This window comes from Stigmatopora argus, chromosome 10 (genome assembly GCF_051989625.1).
Source record: "Stigmatopora argus isolate UIUO_Sarg chromosome 10, RoL_Sarg_1.0, whole genome shotgun sequence".
NCBI classification, from domain to species: Eukaryota; Metazoa; Chordata; class Actinopteri; order Syngnathiformes; family Syngnathidae; genus Stigmatopora; species Stigmatopora argus.
The window spans coordinates 10,768,709-10,786,994 of NC_135396.1; the positions used below are offsets into that span (position 1 = coordinate 10,768,709).

The window sequence follows — 18,286 nt, forward strand, 5'->3', positions numbered from 1 at the left end:
ATATATATGATTCTTAAAAAATATTAACATTCATGCTCACACTCATACCTAGTGGCAATGAAGTTTGTACCCAAAGAAAACCCACACAAGCCTGGGACGGTCCGAACCTGGGATCGAACCCTCCATCTCAAAATTGTGATGCCAAAACACCAACCACTCTGACCACCGGGCTGCCCTATTGACATACAATGAAATATCAAATAGAAATGCATGACTACAATGTTTAATTAACACTATTGTATTCATAGAAAGGATGTAATAACAAATTTATGCATGGTCTAAATGCATAGCTTGTGGGTAAGCCATGGAGAAAATAAATTTGACTTACTAGAAGTAAAGAAACATTTTCTAAACATCATTTTCTATTTTGTCAGACATTTAAGAAAAATGCATGCGCAAAAAAACTACGTTTTTATAGGTTTATCCCATGTGGCTCGCCGTAGTCGCCTAAATCAGTAGGCGGGGCTTAGTGAGGCAAAGGCAAAGAGGTCAAGAGGAGGAGAGGAGAAAAGCACGTGTGATCCACACAGCGTCGTCCTTCCTTAGCACACTTGTTTTGTAAGCTCTTCTCCTTCGCATGTAGACGGGTACACGGGCCAAAAAGCACAGCAAGCAGACTCGTGAATAGCTCCTCTTCAACACTGTCACTGTATTTTCGACCATGGTGAGCAAGACGGACGACACCCTGGCTCCAGCGCCCAGCTGCAGTCCGGCTGATGTTGCGGAGGAAGCCGGGGATGGAGCGCAGGACGTCCACGAAGGCAGCAGGACTCATTTGAAGGACTCGTGCGGATGTGGTGAGCAGGAACATCTTGATTCACCTTTTAAATAGTGGCATGGTTGCATTCACATTCGGCCAAGCTCCCCTTTCAACCTCAACTGTCTTCACCTCTAGCTTCTTGACATCAAGTTAAATAGAAAATAAAGCATCGTAGAAGAATCCAAAGATCAGAATTCTACAATTGAACAGTTCCTTATGCATGCAAAACCAAACTGGAGTGTTTATACATGCCATTACATCGACCGGTGTCTGACACTGGATGCCCTAGAAGCTAACCCAAACAATTTAGCTGAGTGACATGCTAATACTACCCCTGTGGTCATATGCTAAGCTATTCCATGGGTTGTTACATAGCCTCTCGGCGCCCTCGCTAAAAACAAAATTCCGATTTTATTCGGAAACTCAAAACACAAACTATCCTCAAGTTAAACTCGTTATGCGCAAACTCGAAATGACGTACGTGATACTGAAGGTCACCTTCAGTGGGGTAGTACAATCTGCATGAACACAGGGGGGTGCACAGTCGAAGCCTTTACTTTAAATATGTGACACGCTGGTTATGTGTTTAGTGCAGACGTGGTTATTAATTTTTGACGTTTATTAGTAAAGACGAAACACTCCTATGAGAGAGAACCGTGCGTTATTCTGTCCGAATGCGCTTCCCGGTGTTGCGCCCTCCCCCACCGGTAAGGATGAAGTCGAGTGTCCCTCCTCGACCGGGAAGCGGAAGCCGGTGGTTACATAGAAAAAGTCATGAAGGTGCATTCACGGGGAGAGAGAAGGTTACGCTTCTATTGAGACATGCAAGCGGGTGAGTACCCGGCTATCTAAACTTGCACCATGGGGCAATTCTCCCTTGAAGCCAGCGTATTCTCGTCGTGAGATTGTCACCCAGGCGAGGGTTGCAGGAAAGCCGGGGAAGAAGTTGCACAACTTGGGAAGCAACTCACCCAGCCTACGCGGTTGTCATGTGGCAGTATGACTCGCAGCATTTGACAAGAAAACATCATTAAATGTATGTCGCGCCTCAGTCTTTGTGATAATGATCACAATTTTAACTAGCTAACTTAATGCTGTTTTTATCAATAGATGCAATGACGTCGTTTGCATTGAAGCTTTAATTAAAAACATCTGGAATTAAAGTATTTGTGGTGTTTATCATGCAAGCGGTGCAACCATATTTTTCTGCAATAAACAACAATTTGAAGGCATAATTTGTGGCCAAATGCACGAAGATTGAATAGAGACCCAGTGTTTTTCTGCCTTTATTGAGTAAAGCCACGTTTATCGTTATGGTCATGTTCAACACCACCATGCAAAAACGATTACAGCTATAAGATAAATAAATAATTCTTGATGTCGCATCTGGAAATGATCCGGTCCCGATATCACTACGGATATGATTATTTCGTAAAGTACAACATAACTGAGTGTTCGACAAGCAGCATTTCTAAGTTAACCTTGACCGCAACAAATAATTATTAGTTTATTACGCCATGAAAAATGCCTCTACAATGAAGAACCGCTTTGTGTGCAATGTCAATGAGTCAAAGTATGGATGTCAGATGAAGTTTATTTTACTCTTTAAAAATTAGGCATGTATTCCATTTTACATCAAGATGTCATGAAATATAGATGCTGCATGAAGCAAAAGTCACTCAGTGTTGACCAGAAATGCAAATTTAGCCAAGTCATGCAATGACTGTTCAACTGTTGATTGAGTCTCCTATTTGTATATTCAATGTGTCATAATCGCATGAGCATATATTAAGCTTTGTGCTGACATCTACAAGATTCCCTCTTTTCTTTTGCCCAAATTTGGCAACTAGTCAAAATCAAAATAAAATGTTGTTTTGAGAAATGTACTTTAGCGATCTCTGTAATTTCCCTCATTTAAATTGATTGATGCTTAGTTGTTTCACATCCTGCGCATGAGGTTTGTAAAACGTGTAGGATCCAAAAGTGGGTTCCCCAAACACAACGTGCCACTACCCGAGATTGATTCTTTATTCGTTTAATGCTTCTAAGAGAGGGTGAAAGGTGACTGGGTTAATCCTGGGAATCAGACATCCCCGCACTATTCCACTATTACAAGGTCATCTGATCCCATGAGATAATTACACTTCCTGTCTGATAACATAATCAGGTACAGTCTGCACTCGGGCACAATTCCACCCTATAGATGGAATTATTTAATTATAAGACATGTTAGAAAACTGCGTCATTGGGTGCAGAAAACAAGCCCTTGAATGTTTTTCAGGGTTGCTTTCCCATTGGTAGAGATCCTTGAACTGGCTACATTTGTCATTGAGCTGAGTTTGATTGGTTATCTGTAGCAGGGGGTTTTCTACTTAGTTGCTTCTCTTTCAGATTAATGTTCAATTTATACTTTGCCTTGGACAGCAGGCAGATTTCATTTCTGTGCTGTCAGGCATGATCGTCTTAACTTATTTTTTTAAACTCGAGTACAGTTATTTATTGACATAGAAATTCCTTTATATTTCCCTGTGCCACAGGCAGGGACAGTCTAAATATATTCATTTTGGATCCATCTTGCTTTCACTTTCAAAATGATACTACCCCATGTTGTCTTTTTCCATACAGGGTGTTTTATTTTTGGAATTGATTTAAAAATGGCGCAAATCCTCACTTTCTTCCATGACTACATATTAAATTGGTCACTTCTGTCAAGATTAGGTTTGCTTAGAATGTTTAAAAAAAATAAGTTACTAATCAGTTTTATATATTCTTAATAGAATTACATTGCATTTGAATACTTGTTTTTCTAGTATACATATAGAGGCATTTTACTGCTTTATCATCCTCTTTCGTGTTTATGACACCGCTTGTTGAAACCACTCCTTCTTTTGGAAAGTGTGGTGTTCTTGTTAAAGCTTATTTAAATTATATCTTAAGAACTTGCCAAATTCCACTCTACACTCTCAAAACTTAGCTTTAATCGTCTCTTCCAGGTTATACTGGCTTCACCGCCTGTAACTTAGAATGCATGCAAATTCAGTTTGTTGTAGAGTTGACCGTTATTGTCTGCTGAAACAATCAACACACAGCCGCTGGGCCGACTTGTAAAGTCTCAAATTGTTTGCGAATTGTCATTCACTTAAGCATCTGCTTTCTTTTTGTTAAAATAACTAAATTGGTATCACCTAAAAAATTAAGAGAATTTGAGAGATTGCAACACTGTCTGTTACAACCCTATGAAAATTAATGGAATAATTGTAGAACACATTTTTGGTGGCCTTTACTTTAGCTTTAATTTAAAGAACAAGTCAGATCATACCTAACTACAATGTGGCGCGCAATAAAAATTAGTTTGACACTACTGCCTTAAATTGATATCATGAAATGTATTGCTCAATCAATGTACAACAATAGTTCTATCTAATGATACAGTTTAGGGAGAACAAAGTCTCAATAGTCATTACATATCTGTGACGTTGCTGAACTTCGAACTTTGCCTCTATGCTTTCAGCCGTTCTCGTCTTTTCTAAAAAAAAATTGCTTAGGACAGCTATTGTACACTAAGGAGGATTTGCTGCTCTTTAATCCTTTACCTTCATGTCATGGTGTACAAAACATCTTCTTTACATACCGTATTTTCTGCACCATAAGTTCCTCAGTGCTCCTGATATATGAATCAATATTGGTTAATCATTGCATGAAAATCCCATTAGCACAGCTCCATCTTGTTGATGCATAACACAACTCTTAACCACTACTACTATTACTACTACTACTACTACTACTACAGCTCCTAGTGGATGTACAAAACAATCCCCTACTACTACCACCACTACCATAGGTGTTGCATTAAAGTCAGAATTTTAGTATTGTGGTAATTCTGTATTAGAGAAGCATTTAATTTTTGAAAAGGAAGAAAAAAATATATGAATAGAATTGGTGGGATCTAATCGTGCTTTGCGACAGTCTGCGCTGGTTCCAAAGCTATTTGGAATTCTGCAACAGCAGCCCCCTGCCCCTCTTTCAGTTGTTGTCATTGCTGTTCATGGTCTCGTTTATGAAGCTCCACCCCCTATTTTAGCAACCCTGACGCTTCGTTGCCCTTGAATGTGAGCAAGGGCACGCACACACTGTTTGACAGCAGCTGAATGCCTAATGCACGAATCCCCCTGTACAGTACTCATCTCTCCTTCTGGATTTTCATAGACTTGATCATACCTAAGCAACAAAGTTCAGTGTTAATCCTATTCAGACTTATTTTATTGTATAGATGGCAACAGGTGATAGTACTTTCAGCCACATAAACAAACAAAAAAACTAGTTCCATTTGTCTAACTCAACGGCTGCCCTGAACCATTGGTGTCTATTTCGTGAGATCCTTTTCAACCACCCCCCCAACTCTGTGTGTGCTTTTGTTGTTGACGCGACTCCCTGGCAGCACATCAGCGCGGTCATGTGCTTGAATAGTCTGGAGGTTTTGTTGCAGCCAGACAGAATTTTGTTTGTCTTTTGTGGAAATTGGAGGAGTGAACTTGTTTTTTGTGTGTGCAGACGCAGTCATGGTGAATGGCAGCGGGGCACATGAGCACGCGGTTGATTTGGAGTCAAAAAGAGACGGGCTCAGTGAAGGAAATGGAAGTGACGAGTCCAACGAGCAGGAGGTGATCGTAATCCAGGACACGGGCTTCACTGTAAAGATCCAGGCGCCCGGTACAGAGCCCTTTGACCTCCAGGTGCAAAAGAATCTATGAAAAACAGACCTTAGTTATTATTGTACATTTTGTTAATCTACTTTCTCCTTTTCTATAGGTTTCCCCTCAGGAGATGGTACAGGAAATCCATCAGGTGTTGATCGACCGAGAGGACACCTGCCACCGCACCTGTTTCTCGCTGCAGCTGGACGGGAATGTTTTGGCCAACTTTTCTGAGCTGAAGGCAATTGAAGGCTTGCAGGAAGGTTCCCTGCTCAAAGTGGTGGAAGGTCAGTGTGTTCTACATTTGTTTGATCTTGTAATAGTTTTCTGAAGACCAAAGTAGTAACATGAGAGATGACAATGCAAAATGTTATTGACTAAAAAAAATCTTTAAAATAGTGCACAGACACTTCATCCTACCAAATTGTACACATTTTAGAGAAACCCACTTATTTCTGGATATTGTTATACATAATTCATAGATGAACGAGCTAAGAAAAAATGGAAATGATCCAGGTCAAGAAAGTCACTTCACTGAAAACTCTCTGCATGACTCTTTCTCTGCTTCTCCTAAGAGAGTCAGAATTTTTTTATATGACAATATGAAAAAAACAAATTGCCCAATAATGAAACATGAAAAAATATTATGTTTGTATCGTTAATTTAAGAATGCTGGAGTTTTCCTCTCCAAAACCATGGAACCCCAGTTGTTAATGTTCACAATAGCTTTAGTCTTCTACTGATGCACTTACTCTGAAGAAAGTAATTTGACATCTGGTCTTGAATGTGCTGCTTTGTGGTTGTTTAGAGCCATACACTGTGCGTGAAGCCCGGATCCACGTGCGTCATATCAGGGACCTATTAAAGAGCCTGGATCCGTCAGACGCCTATAACGGGGTGGACTGCAACTCTCTCTCCTTCCTCAGCATTTTTACCGATGGAGACCTTGGAGGTACCTTGAGGTTGCTGCAGGGCCCTGTAATGGCACTGCAGCATGGTTAGGTGTTGTGGAAAATCATGCAGTGCACTTAACGTTTGTTCTCTGAATGCAGATAGTGGGAGGAGGAAGAAAAAGGGTAGTGACTTGGAGCAAATTGACTGTACCCCCCCAGAACACATTCTTCCTGGCAGCAAAGAGCGCCCCCTGGTACCCCTTCAGCCACAGAACAAAGACTGGAAGGTAAAAACATTTGTGCAATTTTCAGTTAAGTTAGTCTACTTACAAACAATAGGACCAAGCTGAAATTGCTTAGGACCCGCTTTGACTGCGGTTTGAACACAGAGTGGACTGGATTCTGACACTGATGCCTTTCCAAACAGCCTATGCAGTGCCTGAAAGTCCTGACAATGAGTGGCTGGAACCCTCCTCCCGGTAATAGGAAGATGCACGGCGATCTCATGTACCTGTACATCGTGACAGTCGAAGAGCGCCACGTCAGTATCACTGCCTCAACACGTGGCTTCTACCTCAACCAGTTAGTCAACTTCACCAATATATACTGTTGTAAACTGTTAAACAACTCAATTGGAGCTATTCAACTGCAGTACGACTTTTACCAATACCCTTACACCTATGGAAAGCATATACCGTAGTTGTCAATAGGCACAGTCACGCCTTACTGATTCCATTAACTGGTAAGCCTAACATAGAAATGCTTGACTGAATCACAGACAAAACATGCTTCTCATTTGGCAACGTGAGTGACATGTATTTGTTTTACATATAAATGAGCTCCAACAATAAAAATTGGGGGTACACATGGCTGAGAATGCCCCAAAGTCCTTGAATTAAGGCTTCTTTTCTTTTTAAAGTGCACATGCTGGTACTCCCTTGAGTAATTATTAGTGTTGGCCAAATGTTTTGTGTATTTCTAAAGGTTCACTAAAGAGGACTGTTTGTTAGTTTTGATTCAAAGCATGCACCCTAATCTATTTTGCTGTGTCATGCTCATAGTTTTGGTTGGTAAAACAGCTCCTATCAATTAGGTCAAAATGGATTACATTAGGAAGTAAAATGTAGGCCAGATTATTTACTTGCAAAACTGTCCCTTTTAGTCTTTCTTTTCAAAAGCACTTGAGATTGGTTTACTAATGTCCATGTGTCTGCCTGTGTTGTTCAGGTCGACTACCTACACCTTCAATCCTAAACCAGCCAACCCTAGCTTCTTGAGCCATTCTCTGGTGGAACTACTTAGCCAGATCAGTCCTGCCTTTAAAAAGAACTTCACTGCCCTGCAAAAGAAAAGGTGAAAACATCTGGATTCCCATGCACCTCATGTGGTAGTGTGGCACGTGTTTGTTGAAGTATGGTTTGGATTGGCATGAGAAAATCCCCTACATACTTGTAATGATCCCTTACCGGTGGGGCTGCAGGGTCCAGAGACATCCGTTTGAGCGAATAGCCACGCCTTTCCAGGTGTACAGCTGGACGTCACCTCAGGTTGACCACGCCATGGATTGTGTTCGAGCTGAGGACGCCTACACCTCCCGCTTGGGTTATGAGGAGCACATACCAGGACAGGTAGGTTTACCAGTTTGTCACAACGTGCCTGCCACATACAGCAAGGTAGAATGCTATAGAACTGTTGGCGATGTGCAGCGTTCCAATTAGAATAAAAGCCTTGTTTTGTCACATGAGCTTTCACAACCGAACTTGATTTCCCACTTAACCAGCTAATTCTAAGTTGTGCCAATGCAGTGCATGTTTTACTGCGGCCCTAGGGTCTAACAAATGAAGTAAAGTCATGTCTGGTACTGTAGTATTTTTCAAAAATTTCTGTGACTTTTGTGCATGTTCATTCTTGTAATACTACATAATTGTCAAAATAAACTACAGAAATGTTGGTACTAAAAGGCCAATTTTGCTTTGCAATGACAGTATTTGTTAAACAAAGTGTGTTTTCACATCTTCAGACTAGAGACTGGAATGAGGAACTTCAGACGACTAGAGAGCTTCCTCGGAAGAACTTGCCGGACCGCCTCCTGAGGGAGCGAGCTATTTTCAAGGTAACACTTCTCAGTATTTATAATCTGAATTGTTACAATTTTTGAACCAAATTGTCTTTATCTTTTGCATTTCACTAGTCTGAAAGGTTCCTTTTGACACTAATCACACCATGTTGTAGGAATTCTGACAATTATTTGAAAGTCAAGAACAACCAGACTCTCAGAAGTTATTCTTAAATCTATCAAAACCAACACAGAGCAGATAGTTTAACCAATATTTTTTTTGTCCTGAAACAAGCAGTGCCTGACACCAGTCAACTGATTACATTTGTAGGCGGTGAGATTGGTAAAAAGGTGTGCTCTTCATTAGTTGGAAGGAAAACATGTACCCACTTGGTTTGACACTAGTGATTTAAAGGCACATGTTAAAGTGTATTCACACCCATGGACAACTTGGTATAACGTAACCGAACGTGAATGTTTTTACATTGTGGAATGAAGCTGGACTACTTGGAGAAATAACAGAGCAGAAACATCAGACAGGCTTTTTGAATGTTCATAAATCAAGGACATACCCTAACCTATCTATACTGGAAATTCTCAGTTTTCTAACGACAGTTTAGCCAACCTAAATGCTGTCATTCTTTGCAGGTCCACAGTGACTTTGCAGCAGCAGCCACACGTGGTGCTATGGCAGTCATAGACGGAAATGTTATGGCCATCAACCCTGGTGATGAAACGCACATGCAAATGTTCATCTGGAACAACATTTTCTTCAGCCCGGGCTTTGACGTGCGGGATCATTATCGTGAACTGGGTGGGGACGCTGCTGCCCACGCTGCACCTACGAATGACTTGAATGGTGTGAGAGCGTACGGGGCGGTGGATGTGGAAGGACTTTACACGCTCGGCACAGTGGTGGTGGACTACAGAGGCTACCGTGTCACTGCACAGTCAATAATCCCTGGCATACTGGAACGCGAGCAGGAGCAGAGCGTCATCTATGGCTCCATCGACTTTGGAAAGACAGTTGTGTCTCACAGCAAATACCTGGAGCTTTTGGCGAAGACCAGCAGGCCCCTCAAAGTTAGTAACACCATTATAAATGTATCTGTAGATCTATAGATATCAACTTTGGAGCTATAGTATGGCCCATAACTAGAACATTTAAAAAATCTATTTAATTAACATTTTATTATTTTATGATTTGATATATTAATTAAAATGTGCTTTTACAGGACTACTATTAAATCAAACACTATTGTGCTATTACAAATTGAAGGCTGCCCTCTACTGGCTCACTCGTACCCTACAGATAACAAGTCCGCAATTAATCAATTGTGATGTCAAAAACCTTGTGCCGCGAATCAATAGATACTGGTTCATGCTACATTGCTACCAAGTTTAAGGACGATTGGGTGACGTATAATGGCAGAGTAGTATTTTCACTGTGTCCACAAAATGATCAACAACAATCTGTTGACTAGAAGGCTTCAGCCTCTACAGAAAATGGACCTAAACTACCTAAACTAAAACCCTAAAATATTAAATTAGTGTTTGACTGCTTCCTGTATTTAAATTGACATTCTATTTACAATAGTTATAAAAGATGACGATGTTGATGCCTTTTAATATGTGGTCCTCCTGCTGTTGAGTAGATTAATAATCTTTACCCATTGAATGTAGAAATGCAGTATTATTATATAATTCTACTCTGGTTCTTCATTTTAGGTACAAAGGTACAACGTGCTCAATGAGAAGAACGAATCTGTGGAGCTTTGCTCGTCAGTCGAATGTAAGGGCATCATTGGAAATGATGGCCGTCACTATATTCTGGACCTTCTTCGCACTTTTCCACCTGACCTCAACTTCCTTCCTGTGGAGGGAGAGGAGTTGGCTCCGGACTGTCAGCGACAGGGTTTCCCCCGCCAGCATCGCCATCGCCTCGCCTGCCTCCGCCAGGAGCTCATTGAGGCCTTTGTAGAACACAGGTTTGTGTGTTTGTCCACTCTTGTGTGGTCAAGTAAAACACCATGTGCATGATTGTGAATTTTGTCCCCACTTAGATATCTTCTCTTCATGAAGATGGCTGCCCTACAACTCATGCAGCAGAAAGCCAACAAGGAAGCAAACAAAAATGAAAAACTTCCAGCCATCACTCAAACTTCGGAAACCGAGACCAGTTCTGGTGCAACCCGAGCCACTGAGTCAGATTCGGGCACGCAAGACTCGACAGATGGCCAGGTCCAAAAAGACAGCAAACACAGCGCAACTGATGAGAATGAATCGCTTTCAAAGGCAGTCACCAATGGGCCCCTGAGTGCTACAGCCACACAAAACGGGGAGTGCAAGAGCCCACTGGAGGGTAAGGACCTTGAGGAAAGTATTCCAGGATTAGCTCAGGCCAAAGAGCTGGCGGAGACCTTAGTTGCCGAAGATGGATCCGGTATTGGTACGTCCAAAAACATCTAAGACTGGGACTGTGCTCGGACAGCTACTTTGGTGGACAGCTGCCACGAGAGAAGTGCTTTAGATGTTAGCAGCATTTGAAAGGATATAATGTTGCCAAGTGGCTTTAATCCACCGGACTAGCTGTGCCTGCTCAGTTCTCAGTCTGCATGGGCAAAGAGTGTTGGCCTCCTTCAATGTTACAACCTGATGAATGAAATAACTGCGAAAAGAAAATCATAATTGTACCAAATTGTGTTTGGGAATTATGAAATCCTTGATTTGCTCGCCCGGTCCCGTTTGATGTGCATGTTAACACGTTTTTGGGATGAGTTTGGGTTTTCACTCATGGACTATACATTTTTTCTTTTGCATGTTGTGAACTTTACAAAATAATCGACAAATTAGTCTCACATTGACATTCTTACCTGTCCCCAAATATTTCTTCCTTACCCTGTTTCTCATGAGTCTGATGTTGTTTTGAAACAGAACCCAAAAGCCGCGAGGTTGTCCTCAATGCCTGCAAAGCAGTGGGCTCCATCAGCAACACATCTTTTGACATCCGCTTCAATCCTGACATTTTCTCTCCAGGTAACAGACAATGTTTTAATTTTGTATTTTGCCAGGTTTTTTTGTGAGCTATGACATTCACTTTATTCCAAACTGGGACTAAAGTCAAAGGAACTCAAGATTGGCCCTTTTTCTTAAACCACACTAGGTGTCCGTTTCCCTGAAAACAGCGCTGATGAAATCCAAAAACAAAAGCAGTTACTCAAAGATTCTGCTGCCTTCCTCGTTTCCTGCCAGATACCGTCCCTGGTCAGTAAACGGCACTGTAGTGGGTGAGGTTGCAGGTTCTGTTTCTGAATGTCGAGTTGTGGATGTCCTCACTAGGTTAAAGACTGTTTGGACCAAAGCGCTGTGCCCGTGGATGGGGCCACTCTGACAGAGGCGTTGCACCAGCGAGGCATCAATGTACGCTACTTGGGCACTGTCCTGGAGTTTTTGGACAAGACCCCTGCTAAAGCCCAGCTGGAACACTTTCATGTAGGTCTCTTTTTTTCATGATTTGGAACTGTTTTGCACTGACATACCAACATGCATCCAGCATTTCACGGATTTAGGCAGATTTAACGTGCGACTGGGATTTAAAATAATGCTTGGCACAATTCTTGGCAGTCTAAATGCATGAATTTGTGTTTAAATGTTTTTGTTTTGTGTTCATCCTAACTTCCTTTTCTCTCTTTCTTTAGAGAATAGGAATCACTGAGTTGATCACCAGATGTGCAAAACATATCTTCAAATCATACCTCCAGGTTAGGACTCCCACTTTTTTTTTTTACCCAAAAATGGCATGCTTGTGTTTTGACAGTTTGTGACATTTCCTTTTCGTTGTGAAGGGTGTGGAGCTCTCTGCTCTCTCTGCTGCTGTAAGCCATTTCCTCAACTGCTTCCTGAGCTCCTTCCCAGATGCTGTCACTCACCTGCCAGTCGATGAGTTGATTTCGCGCCGCAAAAGTCGCAAGCGGCGCAACAAGGTTCCCGCAAATGGGGACAACACGGCGTGGGCCAGCCTGACGCCCAATGAGTTGTGGAAGAACATTGCCACTGAGGCGCAGAGCTACTATCACTTCACCTTCCAATGGTAACTAAACATGTACTTTCTTTCCAGCTGTTTCATTATTATTAACCATCACCTTACCACGTGCAGTGAAAATGTGGACCACGTAGTGGAGAAATACAGGCTTCAGAAAATCACTTTACTCAGAGAAATATCAGTCAAAACAGGCGTACAAGTAGGTTTTTCCTCTTTGTTCAAAATGATTGTCATCTTGTCACAATTTCTTTTAACGTTTTGATCTGTTGTCTCCAGATTCTGCTAAAGGAGTATAACTTTGACAGCCGCCACAAGCCTACATTTACAGAGGAGGACATTGTAAATATTTTCCCTGTAGTAAAGCATGTGAACCCCAAAGCCTCAGATGCCTTCCACTTCTTCCAGAGTGGCCAGGCCAAGGTGCAGCAAGGTAAGGCTTTCCTGTCCACTAATTGTGTGATCACTAGCTTCATCTCCCTCGGTTGGATTCATTTAATCTGTTTTTTTTAATTATATAGTAACAGTACATTACGTGTCTAACAAGTCAAACTTTGGTTTTAAATTTTTGGCTTGGTAAAGGTTCTTTTTCCACTCATAATTCAATTGGATTGGATAACTTTAGTCATCCAGTATTCAGGAAATTTCATTGTGGCAGCAGCACGAGGGTGATTAGACAGAACAACAAAGCAGAAGCACAAAGTACAAAGCAAATCAAAGTAAATGGGATCATTGAGAATCACCAAATCAAATCATTAAGACAGAAAGGCAGCAAAAACACAAAACGAGCAAGAGTGGACGGAGCTACCGCTACCGGCTGCCACTTGAACGGCGCCATTTTGGTTGCGGTAGCAAAAACGGATAAAGACTTGTGTAAAGAATTTGCATATGCTATTTGAGGCGGAAGGGTTTTTTTTTTTTTTTAATGCTTTTCATGGCACAATTGTATCATTTGAAATATTAACATTATAGTCACTACATGATGGTACACATAGTGACAAACAAAAGTAAATAGTCTCCATAATGAAAGTAGTTTAAAGCTCCACATTAGAACCTTAGCGGTAGTGGTGGGTTGTTTGCCAACATATCATTTTGTTATATATTATTTATTTATTTTTTAACTCATTTGATTCATAGGATTTTTAAAGGAGGGGTGTGAGCTGATCAATGAGGCCCTCAACCTCTTCAACAATGTGTACGGAGCCATGCATGTGGAGATCTGTGCCTGCTTGCGCCTTTTGGCTCGCCTTAATTACATCTTGGGGGACCATGCTGAGGTAAACACTGGCAATTGGATAAATCGCAACCACCGTGCCCCAATTCACATTCCACATGCTTTTGAGGAGGCATGTCTTTCACTGTGGAGGCAACAATCAAGATAATGCTAGATAGCTCCATATGAATGTTTTTTAGCCTAACATATTTTCAAAGACGTCGTAATGAGACACCACTTTGCTGCTGTCATTAGCTTTCAATTTCAATTCCCAGAGGGGACAGCAACTACATCTGGAAAACAATAACCCTATCCACAGTCGTCCTTTTGATTTGACTTGTCTAGTGAACATCTATTTGCCCACAGGCACTCAGCAACCAGCAAAAGGCTGTTCTGATGAGCGAAAGAGTTCTCGGCATCGAGCACCCCAACACAATTCAAGAATATGTAAGCGCCTGCTGTTGAGAGGTGTTGTTTGAAAGTTGGGTTTTTAATTGTGCTATCTATTTCTTCTCCAGATGCATTTGTCTCTGTACTGCTTTGCCAACGGACAGCTATCCACTGCATTGAAGCTGCTTTACCGGGCTCGATACCTCATGCTGTTGGTGTTCGGGGAGGATCATCCAGAGATGGCGCTACTAGATGTGAGTTATAACTCTTCATCATCTCCTAAACCGCACGTCCTCGTGAGTGCGAGGTGGGTTGCCGGAGCCTATCACAGCTGACATCGAGCGAAAGGCACACTACACTCTAGACCAGGGGTGTCAGACTCGGATTGGTTCACGGGCCGCGATAATGTCAACTCGATTTCATGTGGGCCGGACTATTTTTGATATAATATTTAGATTTTTTTATATAAATGGATTAAAAGAACTGGATTAAAAGCCCTGAATATTCAGTTTTTTTATAGATCTAAAACAATGTTTATTTTAGCTTTTTTTTAATATTTTTAGATTTTACAAAATGATTTTTGAACTAAAACCCCAGAAAAAAATGATTGAAATTTACAATTATTGATTTAAAAGGGGGAAAATCAGGAAATTTAATATACATCTATACTCCATTTTAATTTGATCCTAAAACTGAAAGTCAGCACTCATGATTTACTTTCCCGGGCCACACAAAATGATGCGGCGGGCCAGATTTGGCCGTCACTTTGACACGTGTTCTTGACCGTTTGCCAGTCAGCCGTAGTTTTAACTCTGTCAGTAAATAGACACGTTCTAGATTTCACAGGACACTGAGCCGTCAGCTTGTTTTTACAAATACCAAATAAGCAGTTAATGTAAGTGTTACTGTTGTTGTTTTTGTTTTCAGAGCAACATTGGGTTGGTATTGCACAGTGTTATGGAGTACGATTTATCTTTGAGATTTATGGAGAGTGCTTTGACTATCAACTCCAAGTACCATGGAGCCCGATCTCTCAAAGTAGCGCTCAGGTGGGGAACGAATATACATCACTGAGATGCTTCTAAATACTGTATAGTGATGATGGTGTCTCAATGTTTTGTTTTGTTTTTTTAATTCCCCAGCCATCATCTTGTCGCAAGAGTTTACGAAAGTAAAGCGGAGTTCCGCTCGGCGTTACAGCATGAAAAGGAAGGCTACACTATTTACAAGAACCAGGTAGAGACCATTTGGTCGCTTTTACTACAGCACGTCTCTTCTGGATGGTGTCATAATAAATACATTATTTGCCTCAGATGGGTGAGACTCATGAGAAAACCAAGGAAAGCTCAGAGTACCTGAAGTGCCTCACTCAACAGGCTGTTGCTCTGCAGAGAACAATGAATGAGATCTACAAAAATGGCTCGAGCGCCAGCATCATGCCCCTCAAGGTTACTGCTCATAATTGCTGTTTTTGTCTTGAGAACAAAAATTAAACTGTGCTTTCATTTTCCTCTTGTTGTTCAGTTCACTGCTCCTAGCATGGCCAACATCCTGGAACAGCTAAACATCATCAATGGCATTATTTTTATCCCTCTAAGGTACATGCACAAAACAAAAATATTACGTTCATGTCAGTACAACAAAACGGTGCTTACTGGTATAAGTATACTGTATTTTTAGGAAAAAAAACAAACTAGTTTGTCATTACGAGTGAATATTCACCACACTTTTCTCTTTTGGTACTTTTTACATTTTCTGTATAGTTAAAGATCTAATACATTGTTCCTTCATGATACAAGCAGTGTTTCACAACCAAGCTCATAGTGTTTTCTACATAAATTACCATTTCCTTTCAGCCACAAAGATCTGGAGAACCTGAAAGCTGAAGTACAACGGCGACAGCAGCTACAGGAACCAGAGAAGAATGAGCTTTTGGAGAAGAGTGAGCTTCCCAGAAAAGATAGTCCGCTGCAACTTGAGGACAAAATTCCCGTTGATTAAAAAACACTCAACACACTTTTTTTTTTGCGTTGTGAAGGGGGAGTTGTCATAACATTCTTGTCAATATGCCTGCCAGCCCAAAAACGGAGTAAACTTTTTCAGCATTGAAATAGAAAATAATAATAATAACATAAGTGGACCTACGTTGTGTCCAGGGTCCAGAGAACACATTGTATCGAGTGTAGGACAAGGATATACTGAGCTGGTGATTCCTACAAGGTAGGAAGGGGGGGAAGTATAGCCATTTTATCCATGCAGCATGAGGAAGTCTTGCCATGATGTGTTAAGAAATCTGGTGTATTACAGCAAGAGATCCCAGTTTATGGAGTAGAGACGGATGAAGACATTCTTTAACAGAGCCTTATCTGTTGTATTAAAAGGCCCAATTATTTTGCAAATGCCAGTGCTGTCAACCGCAATCATGTTGCATTCTCAAGGAGCCTTGAAGAGCCAAGGGCATGTACCCTACATACGACCGTCTAAATTATATTGTTGTCTAAATTCAGATTTGAATAAATTTGACTGGCCCTGGCCTTTGATTTGTAAGAATGTACTGCTCATTTTCCACGCCTTTGATGGTTCCGAGTCTTGTACGCAGCCTGCTAAGTTCTGCAAGCAAACAATGAAATGTTGGACTGCTTTCCTGGATTTTTGTTTTGTTTTTGTTTTCTATAAGTGATACATACACAGGAGAGTTGTAATGGAATTTTAGACCTGTTAATTTAAGCTATTACTGTTTTGTAGAAAATGTATAGAATGGGAAAAAATGCATAAATCTATATCAGTTTTAAACATTTCTGCTTCATGAAAACTATACATAAACCGTCCTCTTGAAAGTTTCTGCCATTTATGAACTCTTTGATCTTCTATTTTTACACATTAAGACTGCATGTATGTTTGTGTGTGTGAGTTTGTAAGTCTTTGTGTAATCCAACAGGACTGCTGGTAAGGAGTGTGATCAGAACATTGGCTTTCCAAATGTTTTATTTTTCTATGCACAGTTAACATTTTGGATGCCTGGTGACAATTTAACTTCATTTTGGAAAATGCTCAGCTATGGTTGTCGTAACTGGTCCTGATTTTCTGTGTGTACTTCTTTTAATGTTTTCTTGTGTTCAGTCAAGAAAGCACTGCAGGAATATGACTGCACATTCTCAGCAGAAATGAAAATGAGTTTAAAAAAAATAATAAGGGGGTACCTGATTGAATTGTACACCCCCCCCAAAAAAGACTGCCAGTTTGCGCTTGTATACATGCAATGTAACTTCTGAGGCAATGTGTAACTTAATCGGCTATGTATCGATGTTTGTGATTAAAGCAATATAAGACTGGTCCTGGAAAATACATTTAGAAATGGAAATTTATGGAGTGACTGAAATGCATCACTAAAAAACATGATACAAGGTAAGCAGTTCACTGTCAAAATAATTGCAATCATTTTCCTGCTTATGAGTGAAGTGTTGGGGCAGGTGAATATTTTCTTCATAAAGGTGATTGGTGCATCTTCAATGGTTTTGTCCGCTTTACTTGTGTCCAGATGTTTTATTTTTTCTTGCATGTGCCATCGCTCTTGTTCACTAGCTAAAAAATGTCCGTAAGGGGGCGCTCTCTCACTTTCCATAACGAGAAACTTGAATGTAGTAGTAATTAAATTCTGGATAATATTTATACTACAGAATGTGGTTCCGTTGACAATTGTACAATAGATTGTAATATTAAATTTTTTAAATCTCATGTATATTCATAGGGGACTCATTTGAATATATATATATATATATATATATATATATATATATATATATATATCTATATATATATATATATATATATATATATATATATTTATATATATTTATATATATATATATATATATATATATATATATATATATATATATATATATATATATTTATAAGAACTGGCTTCAGGTTTTTGTAAATTTATTTTTCAAATGACCAAATAGTGATACAAAAACAATAAAAACACATTGCTTTGGTTAAAAAAAAAACACCGTTTTAAATGTATAGAATAGCCTCCGTTGGAACACAAAAAAACTGACCAAAATTTTTAAGTCTATAAATTGCCTCTTTATTTAGGTTTATTCATATTTCTGCTAAATGGGACTGTTTTGAAATTCAATGCCATTGTGTAAAATGCCATAAAGTTCAACAACAGACTCGAGTGCAGTACAAAACATGAATGGAAAAACAGGCACAATATTGAAGTCGGGACTCATCGT

The 18,286-nt window shown here is 40.3% G+C and overlaps 1 protein-coding gene across 2 annotated transcripts; it reads left to right on the plus strand.

Moving 5' to 3' along the window:
• Positions 1–474: 474 nt before the first annotated feature.
• Positions 475–17,555, plus strand: cluha (CLUH binding protein of NUMT mRNA a). 2 transcript variants are annotated; one of them, XM_077611493.1, is made up of 27 exons: positions 475–797; positions 5,312–5,493; positions 5,570–5,741; positions 6,263–6,406; positions 6,507–6,634; positions 6,775–6,929; positions 7,575–7,700; positions 7,828–7,975; positions 8,368–8,460; positions 9,052–9,486; positions 10,132–10,391; positions 10,467–10,852; positions 11,338–11,439; positions 11,567–11,667; positions 11,743–11,895; positions 12,102–12,164; positions 12,249–12,493; positions 12,560–12,644; positions 12,722–12,875; positions 13,580–13,719; positions 14,022–14,102; positions 14,174–14,299; positions 14,973–15,094; positions 15,188–15,281; positions 15,359–15,493; positions 15,570–15,643; positions 15,902–17,555. In XM_077611493.1, the coding sequence occupies exons 1-27, from the start codon at positions 662–664 to the stop codon at positions 16,044–16,046; spliced, it is 4,185 nt and encodes a 1,394-aa protein (XP_077467619.1). In that variant the 5' UTR covers positions 475–661; the 3' UTR covers positions 16,047–17,555. The 2 variants fall into 2 exon arrangements, with proteins under 2 accessions (XP_077467619.1, XP_077467620.1); XM_077611494.1 differs by having other exon boundaries at positions 10,467–10,765.
• Positions 17,556–18,286: the final 731 nt, after the last annotated feature.